General features: G+C 40.0%; 1 protein-coding gene across 3 annotated transcripts in view; it reads right to left on the reverse strand.

Moving 5' to 3' along the window:
* The window catches only part of AGL (amylo-alpha-1, 6-glucosidase, 4-alpha-glucanotransferase), a 61,154-nt gene that overhangs the window by 27,411 nt on the left and 18,650 nt on the right, over positions 1-15,093 (reverse strand). For 2 of the 3 annotated variants that reach the window (XM_029062914.1, XM_029062915.2), the window contains exons 11-17: positions 10,914-11,053; positions 8,006-8,193; positions 3,291-3,414; positions 2,431-2,594; positions 999-1,100; positions 694-849; positions 457-607 (exon numbers count right to left, since the gene is read on the reverse strand). In XM_029062914.1, coding sequence (XP_028918747.1) covers positions 457-607; positions 694-849; positions 999-1,100; positions 2,431-2,594; positions 3,291-3,414; positions 8,006-8,193; positions 10,914-11,053 — 1,025 coding nt within the window. Of the gene's footprint in view, positions 1-456; positions 608-693; positions 850-998; positions 1,101-2,430; positions 2,595-3,290; positions 3,415-3,770; positions 3,895-8,005; positions 8,194-10,913; positions 11,054-15,093 lie in introns of all 3 variants that reach the window. The other variant, XM_029062916.1, reaches the window with a different exon arrangement.

Raw genomic sequence — 15,093 nt, forward strand, 5'->3', positions numbered from 1 at the left:
TCTTACTCTTTTGATTATTACTAGGCTGTGAAAAAATTCACTTTGAAAACTCTCTGCACCATGAAAACTCAGAGGCTGGGAATGTTTCTAGAACTACCTTCCAGTGGGTTCTTTGGAAAAAAAAATTCACAATTTCTTATGTTCCAAATTTTTCATCAGTTAAAAACATTCATGATGGAAGAGAAGCACCATTAAGGTCCTTGGGGGCAGGAAATGTGTCTAACAATTCTGCTATACTCTTTTGTACTCTCTCAAGTACTTAATACAGAGCTCTGCACACAGAAAGCACTACATAGATAACGAATGAATATCAAAGTACCAAAGAAACAACAGATATTACGTAGGAAATACATATCATACCACATTCATCTGAGATGTGAAAAACCTGAGGTGATGCTAACTACATCAGGAAACATTCATTTAATGGTAAAATTTCAGTCCAAATTTAGAATTTACCTGGGATGCACATCTGCGGCACTTCTTTGCTGTAAGCAGAAGTCTTGGGGTTTCTAAAAGCAGTGCGAGACACGGCCACTACGGACTGGTGAGAGCTAGGACAGTGTCTCGTCACTGCTACTATGTCTTCATCAACCTGATCCACATAAACCTATGAAAAAAAAAGTAGATTGATGGGCAAAATGTGTGTGTGTGGAGGGAATCTTTGAGAAGCCACAAAAAGCTTTACAGTCTTGCCTGAATAAAACCTTTAGCTCCAAGTTCTTGGTGCAGCTTATTTATGGCACGTCTTCCTGCTATAATTCCAGTCTGGAGATTAACTTCAGATGGGTTTGATAGAGTAGCTGCTGGGTTCCACTTGGTATAAAACCGTTCTTCAGAAACTACAGAAATCTGCAAGGTATTAGAGAAGTATTTGTATTGCCTTCAGATAACCCCACAATTGTTTGCTCTGGAAAAATAATGTTAAACTGCACTTTAGAAATGCAGACACATCAAAGGAGCTTCCTATGGAATTCTCCTTTTAAAAGCAACAAACCCACCTGATGAGGTACTAATTCATCATAGCCCCTAGTACTTCCACTAGCACAGCAAGCCATGGAAACTATGGTGGAGCTCGGAAGAGCATCATATGCTGATCGATGCTAGACAGAATGAAAAACAAAAATTATTTTAGACATGTAGAGTATCATCTTACAGCAGAATAGGATGCAAAGACTAGCATTAACGTATAACTATTGAGTTCCAATACACTCCAACAACAAAATCAGAGATCTGAAAGCCAGTCATCAGGATTACTAGCTGAAAACTACAAACAAAAGCATCAATTCAGTGCAGGGAAAGGGTGGAGGAGGAGGGTACAATGCTGGCTGTGGATCACAGAGAGTCAGCAAAGGGGAATTTCGGAGCAAAGCAATGGGGGAGGGTGGAGGGCTAGATTTCTTTTTGATCCCCTTGATGTTTGTCCCATAAATTCCTGTAATTGACCTCTCCCTTCTATGCTGGGTTTTGACTGGTCAAAAACTCCTAGTACAAATGTAGGTGTTTGATATTAGCCCAACCCTCAGCCCCACAGCACTTAATAATTGCGGTATCTGCACGGTGCATACTATGTGCCAGGCACTATACCTAAGCACTGGTGGGAGGGGGTGGGAATGCAAGCAAATCGGGTGGGACATAGTCCCTGCTCCCCTTCCAGGCTCACAATCTCAATCCCCATTTCGCAGTTGAGGTAACTGAGGCGCAGAGAAGTGAAGTGACTTGCTAGAGGTCCCACAGCAGACGATTGATGGAGCCAGAATTAGAACCCAAATCCTTCTGATTTCCAGGCCAGTGCTCTCTCCACTAGACCATGCTGCTTCTCCAATATATGTACTTATGTACATATCTTTAAATTGTATATTATAAATTATTTATATTCACACCTGTCTCCCCTCTAGACCGTAGGCTTATTGTGGGCAGGGAACGTGACTGCAACTCTGTTATACTGTATTCTTCCACACACTTCAGTACTCTGCACTGAGTAAACATTCAGTAAGAATGAGAAGCAGCATAGCTTAATGGAAAGAGCATGGGCTTGGGACGCAGAGGATATGCGTTCTAATCCCGGCTCTGCCACTTGTCTGCTGTGTGACCTTGGGCAAGCCACTTAACTTCTCTGTGCCTCAGTTATCTCATCTGTAAAATGGGGATAAAGACTGTGAGCTCCACGTGGGACAACCTGATTACCTTGTATCTACCCCAGTACTTAGAACAGTATGTGGCACATAGTAAGTGCTTAACAAATACCAGCATTATTAATTATTATTAATAAATACCATTGATGGATTACAATGACCTGCTAACATTCTTGCTAAGAACAGGAGAATTTACTCTTTTCATCTTTAGGTTTAATTCCTTAGGAACAATAACTATGACTGAGAATCATTGAATTACAGTTCAGAATACTGAATAAAACAAGATTCGTGAGCTTACCACAATAGGACATTCGTTATCATGAGTGATATCCATAAACAGAGCATGTGCAATAGCTGGCATCAAAGGTCTCAAACACGGCTGAACGAAAGATCCCACTGGCTCTCCTCCAAAGCGGTACACTAATCTGCCTTCTTCATGGCTATTATATGCACTCATAGCTTCTGCAGAGTAAAACAACATACTTCAGCAACTTTAGATGACAAGTGGTCAATAGAGGCTTGAAAATTCCTACTGAAATTAAATGATAGACAAGAAGACAGTGAGAGCTGAATAATAAAAAAAGATTTTCAGAGTACCTAAGATGTTTTGATATTCGATGCTCTTAGCATCAAGCAAAGGTATACATTTCCATAAAATTTCATAAAAATCAGTTAACCATATAGAAAGTGTGAAAAAGATGGGCTATCTGATAGGTGGAGGAGCATTTACTGCATATTAATTAGTTACAGGACTCCACGGTCTACCCAAGATTCCAAGATTGGAAATTTAAAACAAAAAACAGAATAAAACACTGGACATTTTATGGGATGGTACGGCTCTCCTCTGAAGGCCCAAGACTAGAGGACTGTGCCGCTGATCGCAACCACTGGTCTCTCAATTTTAAATGTGAAGCTTTATCTCAATTTATATGAGGTAAAAATACTCTGATTATCAAAACAAACTGAGAGTCCCACCTGAGGTATGCCCAGTTGTTTCTCATGGATAAGACAGTAAGAATTTTCAAAAAATAAAATAAAAAAAGGAATCACAATACAAACCGCTAAGCATTGTGCATGACTAACAAGTGCCTTTCTTCAACTTGAAACATACACAGTACATGCTTTTTTAGAAAAGAATATACACTACAGCAAGCCTACCTCTTATTAAGGAGCTAATGCCCAGTCTAGTCACAAAGATATTGTCCAGCTCCTCACTTCCTGTGAACAGCTCAGCCACTACATACAAATTGGGCTGCAATTTCCTAGCAGCATCCAGCATATACTGCAAAAAGCACAGTCAGAAAAGCAACAGAAGGGGGAAGAGTGGAACAAGAGGGAAAAAAGAGAACGTGAAACTAGGCACGGATTGGACAACAGGAAATGCCATGCAGGCAAACATGACGGAAAGTCAAAGAGAATCTCAGATGAATTCCAAGGTGCATATGCATGAAAACAGTGACCAACACACACAGCCAATTTGAGAATTACACAATATAAAAGCAAAGAGAACAGGATTACAATGTGCAGTAGACATGAGAATACACAGAAAGAAGAAAAGGAAAAATAATGTTAGTGTCGCATTAAAAAATGTGAATCATAACATTGCAATCCGGCATGATTTCCGGTTGTTTTTTATACCTCTAATCAGACTGGTAATTCCCAGGCGGTTGACAAAAACATTGTCGATGTACTCACTGCCGGTGAAGAGTTCAGCTATCACATAAAGATTAGGTCTGACTGACCTGGCAGCAGCCAGCATCTCCTACAGATTGTAATAAACTTTTAAACTTGCTTAACAATCAAGTATTCTTACAACCTATGCTTATGCAATAGTATACTGGATACACAGGCTAGCTGGTAATTTATGATGAAAATCTGATAACTGAAACTCAGAACTGGTAAGAAAAAATGTAGCTATAAGGAGATCAATCTACACCCAAAGCACTATGAAAAAGCAGGAGACTCCCTAGTATGATTTTTACAACTGCACCCTTGGCAGAATTTTGTAGAGCAAGATTTGCGGTTGAAATTTCTATCATTTTCTTCTTAAAACCCTAGATAGGCACATGCCTAAATGTAGACCAATCAAAAAATATCTGCCATAGTTTTCAAAACTCTATGTAGAATATGGGATAGAAAACTAACAAATTAATGAGAAAGGGAAAATAAAGCCTACCAACTCTCTAGAATCCTACTGAGGCACATCAGGGTTAATGAAATCTTTGCCAGCCCACAACCTGCATATTTATCAGGGTTAAGGCCAGAATGTTGACAGAGCCCCGAACCAACCAAGTCAGGTTTAGAAGGTCCACTGTGTGATCTAGAGCAAGTGACTTAACTTCTCTGGACTTTGATTCCTTATTTGTAAAATTACTATTAATAGTAATAACGATAATTAAAAATTCCACCCCATTTAAGAAATTTGGGCTACAGCCAGAGAGAGGGAAGGGGAATGGAAGGAAACTGGGAGAGGGAAGAAAAAGAAGGTGAAATGGGAACGAAGTGAAAAGAGAGAGAATTTGGCAAGTTGGATAGAGAGAGAGAAATAGAGAGCGAGAGAAAAAGCATGAAAGAGAGACGGGGGTGGGAGGATGGGTATTTAACCACTGCCTTCTCCCCAAAATGTCCCTGTCTGAATTCAAAATCTAACTGAAGGCACATCTCCTCCAAAAGCCCTTCCCTGATTAAGCCCTTCTTTTAACTTCTCCCTCTTCCTTCTGTGTCACCCTGATTTGCTCCCTTCATTCATCCCCCCTCCCAGCCCCACAGAACTTATGTACAGATCTGCAATTTATATTAATGTCTGCCTCTCCTCTGGACTGTAAGCTCATTGTGGGCAGGAAATGTGTCAGTTTATTGTTGTATTGTACACTCCCATGTACTTCGTACAGTGTTCTGCACACAGTAAGTGCTCAATAAATACAACTGAATGAATCGGGCTGTTGTTGCCACTTCCACCTGGGTGGAAGAAGCAGAGGGTGAGTGGCCCCTGCTCAACTGGGCCAACTAGGATGGATGAGTTCTCCTCGACTGCCCTACACTCTGTCACCATCCAAACGGAGATGAAGTCATCCCTGCTCCCATGGCTACAACTAAAGGAGGTTTCTGGTTTGCTTGGCAATGTACGGAAATGCTCGCGGATGCATGGCCTCAAATAGGAACAGAATTGTCAAGGCATCAGTAGAAGCAATGATAACAGCAGTGGCCGTTGAATAAAAAGGAATCTCTTCTCCACTGTCTGTTGTTGTTACTAAGTTGTCCTTCCCTGACACCTCAGCCCAAAATGGGACTGCAACGTGTCCTACTTTATACTTTGCAACAGTCACATTACGCTCAGGCAGACTCACATTGGAATGAGTCCCAGGTTCATTGTCTGGGTGCCACGACTGGGAACGAAACTGTTCCCTTAGGGCTGTGCAGGGTTTTTCTATAACTACATCCTACTTATTTACATAGCTGTGGTTTGGAGCAGATTCTCCATTATTATTTTTTCAAAATCCAAAGCATAATATATAGGCAAACTAATGGGGCCGCTATTTAGAGTCACTTCAGTTGGTAAAGAAAAATGAAATGAGAATGTAACCAGTTTTGGAACCCTAAAATAAGCGATAATGGTCTTTATCATCAGTAACTTAGTCACTGCATTGGAAGGAAAATTGCAGGGTAGCAATAAAAGGGGAGAGTCAATACCTACAAAATGAATTTGTCTTAAAGAGTTTTAAATTAAATTATAAATTTGTTAGAATCACCATTCAGGGAAATACAGAAGTTAACCCAATAAAATACTTCTGCCCAGATAGTTTTAAAAATAAATTTGGAATCACGATAAACCATATTCTTATGGATGTCTACATAAGATGATTTCACCTAATGCTTTAGTTGTATTTACGGAAAATACCTTGTTATTTTAAAAGCATGTAATATGAGTCACTGAGTCAATAGTAAAGGTTAAATTTTCAAAGCCTCAGGATTTTATATTTTAAAATATTTTACTAGTATCTGAGAATACTTCGAATAGATAAAATAACAGTGGTAAATGTGTGCCTCCCTCTTTTTCTACTTTTCAGTTTGGGTATGTGTTTCTTCTCATCTATTGGAATCTGGTGAATAGATTTTTGTGGGGTGCTGGTGGTTCTTTCTGAAATTCCTGGCTCTTTAAGACAGGGTAATTCTGATTCTGCCTTCGCCCTTCCTTGCTGCCTAGCTTAGCAGAAACAATTCACACTCAACTGTATTTGTTAACTTCCTTAACACCAAAACTTCCTGGGTTTTTCTGGAAGGCTAGGGACAGGCAAAAATATTGTTTTGTTCAGGGAGTTGCACATTCCTCAAAAAGTGTGGGAGTATAGGAAAGTCAACTATGTTAGGTTAAATTTGTGCAAAACAAGTTCTTTTTTGCAATGCTCTTATGTGCTGTTGAAAAAGGACCATTACTCTTGATGGCTGTATTAAAAACAGGTATAAAGTGCTTCACTAGCTTCAGTGGTAGTAATAGTGGGTATAAAACTCATTTTTACTGTATACATTGTAAACTAACTTTCCAAGTGATTAATTGCTTCTTGAAAAATTGTAAAAACACCTATATAATGCTAATAATAATAATAATGTTGGTATTTGTTAAGCGCTTACTAGGTGCCAGGCACTGTTCTAAGCACTGGGTAGATACAAGGTAATTAGGTGGTCCCACATGGGGCTCAGGGTCTTAATCCCCATTTTCCAGATAAGGTAACTGAGACAGAGAAGTTAAGTGACTCGCCCAAAGTTACACAGCTGGTAAGTGGCGGAGCCAGGATTAGAACCCATGACCTTTGACTCCCAAGCCCTTGCTTTTTCCACTGAGCCATGCTGCTTCATTCTGCTATGCAGAATGAGATGCAGTTTAATTAAGAAAATACTGAAAACAAGCTATATATGCTTTTTTCAGATTCTCCTAAATGATTAGCAAACAATTATAATAGATAATACATGAAAATAGCAATACTATCTATCCCATAGTATGATGTTTTTCACTACTAGGCAAGATTTTAGAAACTGATTACATGAAAATTTCACATCAAAGAAGATTCATGTAAGATTCCTTCAGGTTGAAGCAAATTCCTAAATCCTTTCCCAAATATTTTGAAAAGTTAATAGTTAAGTTCTGTTAAAACCCAGTTATTATGTTCCTGAAGAATTCTCTGCTATGGGAAAATTGTGTAAAAATAACCACTGATTTAATGGAAATAAATGTTTTGTTGAATGTGGTTTGAAGTCATCACCATGACTGACATTTTAATATAAATTCCTACATTATCATTCCCATCATTAGCAGAATGCTTTACACCTTCGACACATTGTTATTTTACTGTTTTAAACATTGTAACACAAAGAAACAGAGTAGTGTGCTTGGAGTTGTAAGGTCAAGGAAGTGAGCCCCCTTCAAGACTGTGAGCCCATGGTTGGGTAGGGACTGTTTCTATCTGTTTTCGAATTGTACTATCCAAGCTCTGAGTAACAGTGCTCTGCACACAGTAAATGCTCAATAAATACGTTTGAATGAACGAATGAATGGGAAGTTTAGCAGGACCATGCCTCGATCAACACCACACTAGCGTGTAGAACTTCTTCCTAATCAAATCTATCTGCACTAATTTGTGAATGGTGAAATACCCCGAGCAGACCTGTGCTGTGTTAAGGATATACTCTAATACTTCCACTGGGTGCAGTGAACTCATGGGCTATAGTAAAATGGTCCTACTAGCATGCAACCAATTCAAGGTGTCCAATTACATAACGTGTTGAAAGAAAACAGGTTGAAACTCTCATCTTTTTTGAGGAAATTTGCAAATCATTCACAATGCATTTGGAAACTGAGCTGCTTTCTCATTCTGTACCTCAGCTACGTGAAGAGGTGTCGAGTGGCAGTTGTCAAGACGCACTCCTTGAAAATACTTGGCAGTTATTTCAGTATATTTTTTCATGTGGGCCCAGAGGTAAGGGCAGTCTTCTGGTTTATTTCCATAACGTAATTTAACACTGTCTCCCCAGCAAACAAGCTCTCTCCTGAGGTAAACATCTGACCCTAAAGAGAAAAAAAGGCACTTACTTTTAAAGGTGTGATAGAGTAATAATACTGGAAGATGATATTGTGTTATAGACATTAAAGAGCAAATACTTCAATTGAGCCACATTATTATTACCAATAAATAAGCAAGTTATCAGCTACATAGTAGTTTATAGAGCATATTTGTCCTGAACAATGGTATTTATTGAGCACTTACTGTATGCTGAGTACTGTACTAGGCACCTGGGAAAGTACAATACAACAGAGTTGGTAGATGTGATCCCTGCCCACGAATAGCTTGCAGCACACCCTGTATCACCTTGGAGGATACGGTTAGAATCTGAAATGCCTTTTTCAAGTCAGAAAAATGGTCAGGTAGAAAGGCGTTCAATATGGATAAGTGCAAAAGTGTATTACTAGTGCTTCTTCTCCTCTTTTAAGCACATTGTGGGAAATGATAATGAGGGCATTTGTTAAGTGCTTACTATGTGCAAAGCACTGTTCCAAGTGCTGGGGGGGGGGGGAATACAAGGTGATCAGGTTGTTCCACGTACGGCTCACAGTCTGAATCCCCATTTTACAGATGAGGTAACTGAGGCACAGAGAAGTTAAATGACTTGCCCAAAGTCGCACAGCTGACAAGTGGCGGAGCCGGAATTAGAACCCATGATCCCTGACTCCCAAGCCTGTGCTCTTTCCACTGAGCCATTCTGCTTCTCAAACAGCAACGGGTCTACCAACTCGGTCATACTGTACTTTCCCAAGCGTTTGTACAGTGCTCTGCACACAGTAAATACCACTGATTAATTACAGCCCAGCTCACACACTTTGCAACTGGAGCACCAGCTCTATCACTCTACCTCCATCCTGCTTATCTTGGTGCCAACCCCTTTCCTGCATCCTTCCTTTGGCCTCTCCTCCCCTTGTCTTTGCCATCAACCATATTTACTGAGCATTTACTGTGTGCAGAACACTGTACTAAGTGCTTGGGAGAGTGCAATATAATGGAGTTGGGAGATACTTTCGCTGCCCACGTTGACCTCAAAGTCTAGAGGAGGAGACCAACAATAATACAAATAAATGAAATTATGGATATGCACATAGGTGCTATGGCTTGAGGGAAGGGTGACTAAAGGCTGCAAATCCTAGTGCAATCTACAGTCCTCTCTATCTCACAAGGCCATAACCTTGGCATTATCCTCAACACATTTCTATTCAACCCATATACTCCAACTGTGTCAAAATCCTTTTGGCGCTCTACCTTCACAACATCCCTACAATCCACCCTTTTCTCTCCATCCAAACTGCCTACTACAGGGATCCAAGCACTTATTTTATGCACCTTGATCCCATCCGCTTCCTCACTGGCATCCCTACCTCCTATCTCTCCTTACTTCACTCTGCTGCCTAGATCATTTTTCTAAAAATAAACCAATCAGTTCTCATCTCCCCAGGGATCAAGAACTTCCAATAGATGCCCAACCACTTCAACATCAAACCTCTTACTATCAGCTGTAAAGGACTCAATCAGTTCACCCCTCCTTAGCTACCCTTGATGATTTCCAGCTACAACCCAGCCAGCATGCATCACTCCTCCAATGCCAATCTTCTCAATGCACCTCGATCCCTTCTTTCTCGCTGCTGATCCCTTGCCCACGTCCTCCCTCTGGCCTGGAACTCCAGAGCAAAGATTCTTTAATAAGCAGGCTGAACTTAACATGAAGAAGTAATGCTATCTAGGTACATAAGAATCATTAACAAAGATCACTTGGCAGTGGTTCTCTCAGAGAGGAATGTACAGAGCCATGTGGACATTTTGCCTGCTAGAGTTTTGATTGTCTTTTGTGATCTTAAAGTATTAATTCTAGATGTGAAAATGGTTTTATTTCAGTTCAATAAGATGGAACTTACGGTGCAATTTTGGCTGTCTTTGCCTCTAACTGTGGGAACCCTTCAAGGTTCAGTTCTATCCTCCATCTACACCCTTGTTTTCTGGAGAACTCATTCACTCTCATTCAATTACCATCTCTACACTGATGATTCTCCAATAAACCTCTCCAGTCCTGATCTCCCTCTCTCTGCAGTCTGTTTCCTCCTGCTTTCTGGACATCTCCACTTGGATGTTTCAGTGACATCAGAAACTTAACATGTCCATAACAAAAATCTGCATTTTCCCACTCAAACCTCCTGTTGGGGGCAGAAAATGGTCTCCAACAACTTTTTTGTGCTGTACTCTTCCAAGACATTAGTACAGTGCTCTGCTCACAAAAGCCGCTCAATTAAATATCACTGATTGATTGATATATGGTGTTGAAGAGTAGCTATTTTAGACTGGATAGTTCAGGAAAGAAAAAGAAGACAGAGATCCAAGAGCAAAGAAAAACATTTTCCAAAAAAGAAACAATAAAGTTATTAAGTTAGAATTAAACTACTCCCAGAACAATCTCAGGGTGGCAAAACATCCAAATCATAGAATTTATCCAAAATGAAACTTCTGGCATAATGAAAAATTATAAAGGAAAAGGTTTAGGGTTTTTTTTGGGGGGGAGGGCAGTAGTCAATATGCTTCAAGTGGCATTGTCAACATCTCCAAAAATTGATCTCACCATCCACTGATGGAAATAGTTTGAACTGCCTAGACACCAAAAAAGGAAAAAAATGCCCCCCAATTTGTACTATTGGCCTGCTATAAATTATAACTAGTTCTAGTTTTGCAGTTATTTTCAATATTGACTTACCTGGCTCAGCAAAATTTCTCAATGGATCATCTCCCATGACCCAACCATTATGGGCCATGAAAAAACAAGCTTTTTCAGGTTGATGCATCAAAGATTCTTCTTCTACAGAAGTCATTTCTCCATACGGAAAAGTAAAGTACCTGGGAATATTCAAATCAGTATTCAGTAGATAAAGTATGCAGTCTAAAGAAGAACTACACTACATGATTCATGCAAAATTAAAACTTGTGAGGCATCAAAATTGATAAATTTTGGTAAAGAGAAGCAACGTGGCTTAGTGGAAAGAACACAGGCTTGGGAGTCAGGAGTCAAGGATTCTAATTCCAGCTCCACCACCTATCGGCTGTGAGGCTTTGGGCAAGTCACTTAACTTCTCTGTGCCTCAGTTACCTCACCTGTAAAATGGGGATTAAGACTACGAGCCCCAAGTGGGACAGCCTGATTACCTTCTATCTACCCCAGCGTTTAGAACAGTGCTTGGCACATAGCATGCGCTTAACAAATATCATATTATATAATATTATAAATTAATTTTGTTAGGATTACTCAATTAAAAAAATAGAATTCAAATCACCAGCCTACTCATCAACCTGGCCTATGTCCTCCCCCTGGCCTGGAACTAGAGCTCACATCCTACAGAAGGCCTTCCCAAACTGAGCCTTTTTCCTCTGCTCCTCCTCCTTTCCCCATAGCCCCTACTCACTCCCTCTGCTCTACCCCTTCCCCGCCCCACAGCACTTGTGTATATCTGTACATACTATTTTATTTTATTAATGATGTGTACATATCTATATTTCTATTTATCTATTTTGATGCTATTGATGCCTGTCTACTTGCTCTGTTCTGTCTCTCCCCTTCTAGACTGTGAGCCCATTGTTGGGTAGGGATTGTCCATATCTGTTGCCGAATTGTACTTTCCAAGTGCTTAGTACAGTGCTCCGCACGCAGTAAGCGCTCAATAAATACGACTGAATGAACTTCCTTCCCCTTCATGACAGACCACCACTACCCACCTTCAAAAGCATCCAAAAATCCCATCTCCAAGGGGCCTTCCTCTACTAAACCTTCATTTCCCTTACTCCCTCTTCCTTCTGTGTTGCTCATGCATTTGCACCTGTATACTTTAAGCACTTGACCCCACCCTTGGCCCCTCAGCATTTACATAAATAACCTTATCATCAGCTACTTCCTCTATTTGTAATTTATTTTAATGTCTGCCTCCCTCTTTACACTTTTAAGCTCCTTGGGAGCAGGGATTGTGTCTACCAACCCTATTGTATTTGGATACCCACAAGTGCTTAGTACAGTGCTCTTCATAGAGAAAGCACTCAAATACCATTGACTGATTTGTTGATTAAATAATCACCAATAAAAGTAACCATTTATCCCAGAGGAGAATTAAAGAATGCTGATTTGATACTCCTTATTTACCTCTGCTCTGGCAGTATTCTGGTTTTAATTTTTGAAGGGCTAGATTTTTGGTATTCCAAGTGGTTTAGGAATTAGATAATACAATGAAGTGTTTTCATTAAAATATGACATTTTTGAGAAAGGAGGGAAAAGGGAGCCAAAGAAGGGAAAAACATAACCAGAACAGAGCACCCAATAACAATCAGTAGTACTCTTTAATGTTGTTAAATATGTCCCCAAGAAAGTTTATGATATAAATCAGTACTTGAGAACCACTGGGAAATTAGAGGTGTGTTTCCCTCAAACTTTCTAAGGTTACCATACCTTTTCTTAAATACTAAACTGGATAAATATGTATGTAAAGTCTCTGGATTAGGATTAGGATTCCAAACCTCTGCACCTATCTCTTCCTGAGGCCTGAACAGATAGATTTCTGTTCACCTACACGAAGCAGACCGTTGTTCTACTTAGCTGCTCCTAAGGGCTGCAAACACAATAGTTACAGAAGTTTGGCCTCTCCCTTGTTTGCTTCTTCCTGGTGCAGTTCAGATTTTAATTCTTTTTCCTTATGTTATTAAAGATTAAATCACGCAGATGCCAAATGCACTAAGAGCCTCCTAGCTAAAGATGTCTCAATAAATGTGTCTGGTTTTTCCTCCCTCCCCGCCTGACAAACACCTTCCCCCAAGCCGGAAAGGGTTCCCCTTTCAAACCAATAACAGGGCTTGGGGAAAATCATCTTTATTTTACTGAGCAAAAACTGCAGGATAAGATACAGTGAAATCCCTTTATGGCTCTGAGTGGCAAAATGTAAGTCAGGGGAGATACAGTCTCCAAGTGGTGAACACAAACCAAATTTGATTCTTCCTGGTTTTAGTGCCTATCATACTCTCATAAACCATTCATTTCTGAATACTCTTTGCTATTTGACAATCTTTGGTGTTAAAGGACAAACTGTTGAAAAAAGCAGAATGGAGTAGTGGATAGAGCAAGGGACTCAGAGTCAGAAGATCATGGGTTCTAATCCCGGCTCCGCCACTTGTCTGCTGTGTGATCTTGGGCAAGTCACTTCACCTCTCTGTGCCTCAGTTACCTTATCTGTAAAATGGGGATTGAGATGTGAGCCCCACGTGAGATAGGGACTGTGTCCAACCTGATTAGCTTGTATCCACCCCAGCGCTTAGAACAGTGTCTGGCACTTACGCACTTAACAAATACCATTATTATAATAATAATTATTACTATTAAGAGTGAAGCAAACAATAGGACTACTAAATTGCAATTCATTTCCACAAATTTAATTCAGACTCAGGATACTTTTTTTTTTTTTTACCATGAAATATTATGTATTCTCTGCTGGTTCTGCCAGTAGCTGGTCTATGTGGGCGAGGACCACACACGCAGTGTGGCCTATTGGAGAAGAGCACAGACTTGTGAGTTAGGAGACCTGGTTCTAATCCCAGCTGAACCACTTCTCCACTGCATGCTTTTGGACATGCCATTTACTTTGCTGTGCTCCAGTTTCCTTATCTATAAAAATGGGGATAAAGATGCCTGTTCCTTCCTCTTTACTCTGTGAACCCCATGTGAATCTGGGACCATGTCCGACCTGCTTATATCTACTTCAATTCTCATTATAGTGCTTGACATATAATATGGGTTTAAATACCACAATTACCACACAGTAAGCCTTCAATAAACACCACTGATTTATTTACCGACAAGTTAATAATATGGTCCTGAAGGTTTTACAGTATACTGATATTGTGCTAGGCCAGCTCTGTATAACTTTTAACTTGCCAAAAAGTTTATAAGCCCAACAAAACTTGTACTAACCCATTCTCATTTCACAGTAGTCCTCACCTGTCATCCTATTTCTACCCTTTCTACCACAATTATCATGCCTTTTACCACTACCAACATACACTAACTTTTCCTATTCACTCCCAGAGCAGATACTTTTTCTTCCTCCCAGTTTCTTTCTCATCTATTTTCACATGAACTCTCACATTCACATTTTGTTGCAACTACTCCTCTCTCCCACCCACCTCTCTGAACCAACCTACAGCTAAATTTCTGTTTTGTTTTCAAAGATGCTGCTTCTGATACAGTATATCCAAGAGTATTAATGTAGCTGAAAAGACTCATGCAGTATTCCATAATGCATGCAAGCAAAGACAATCCTTGTCCTTGTACTGATGTGTTTGTCCTTAGAGGTGTCTGTCTCTTGACATCAATCTTAATGAAGCTTTCATTCAAAGGAAAGCATTTTCTTTTTCAGTTGGTTGCCCCCAGTCTGATCTGTTAGTGACAGTCCTTTTCCAACAGATCACTCCTTTGACACCCTTTTTGAAACTGTACAATCATTTTATCTTTACATTGTTTATTCTGCTTTCATGGCTAAAATGTACTCTTTTTCAATTCACCATATAACAACTCCTTGGGTATCCTCCTAACTCCCAATCTCCTCACATGCCCCACCCAGGAAAATGATATTCTGATGCCGATGAGCTGTTTCCCAAGACTTCTCCGATGTACGAAATGCTGCCCTCCTATTTTTTTAAAGGTATTTAATTATTTCCTATGTGTCAATCACTATTCTAATCACAGGGAAAGACACAAATCAACCAAGTAGGACACAGTCCCTATCCCACACAAAGTTCAGAGCCTAAGTCAGAGGGAAAACAGATATTGAATTCCTATTTTAGAGTTGAGGAAACTGAAGTGCAGAGAAGTTAAGTGACTTGCCCAAGGTCACAGAGTAGGCAAG

Source organism: Ornithorhynchus anatinus, chromosome 4, assembly GCF_004115215.2.
Source record: "Ornithorhynchus anatinus isolate Pmale09 chromosome 4, mOrnAna1.pri.v4, whole genome shotgun sequence".
Lineage (NCBI taxonomy): Eukaryota > Metazoa > Chordata > Mammalia > Monotremata > Ornithorhynchidae > Ornithorhynchus > Ornithorhynchus anatinus.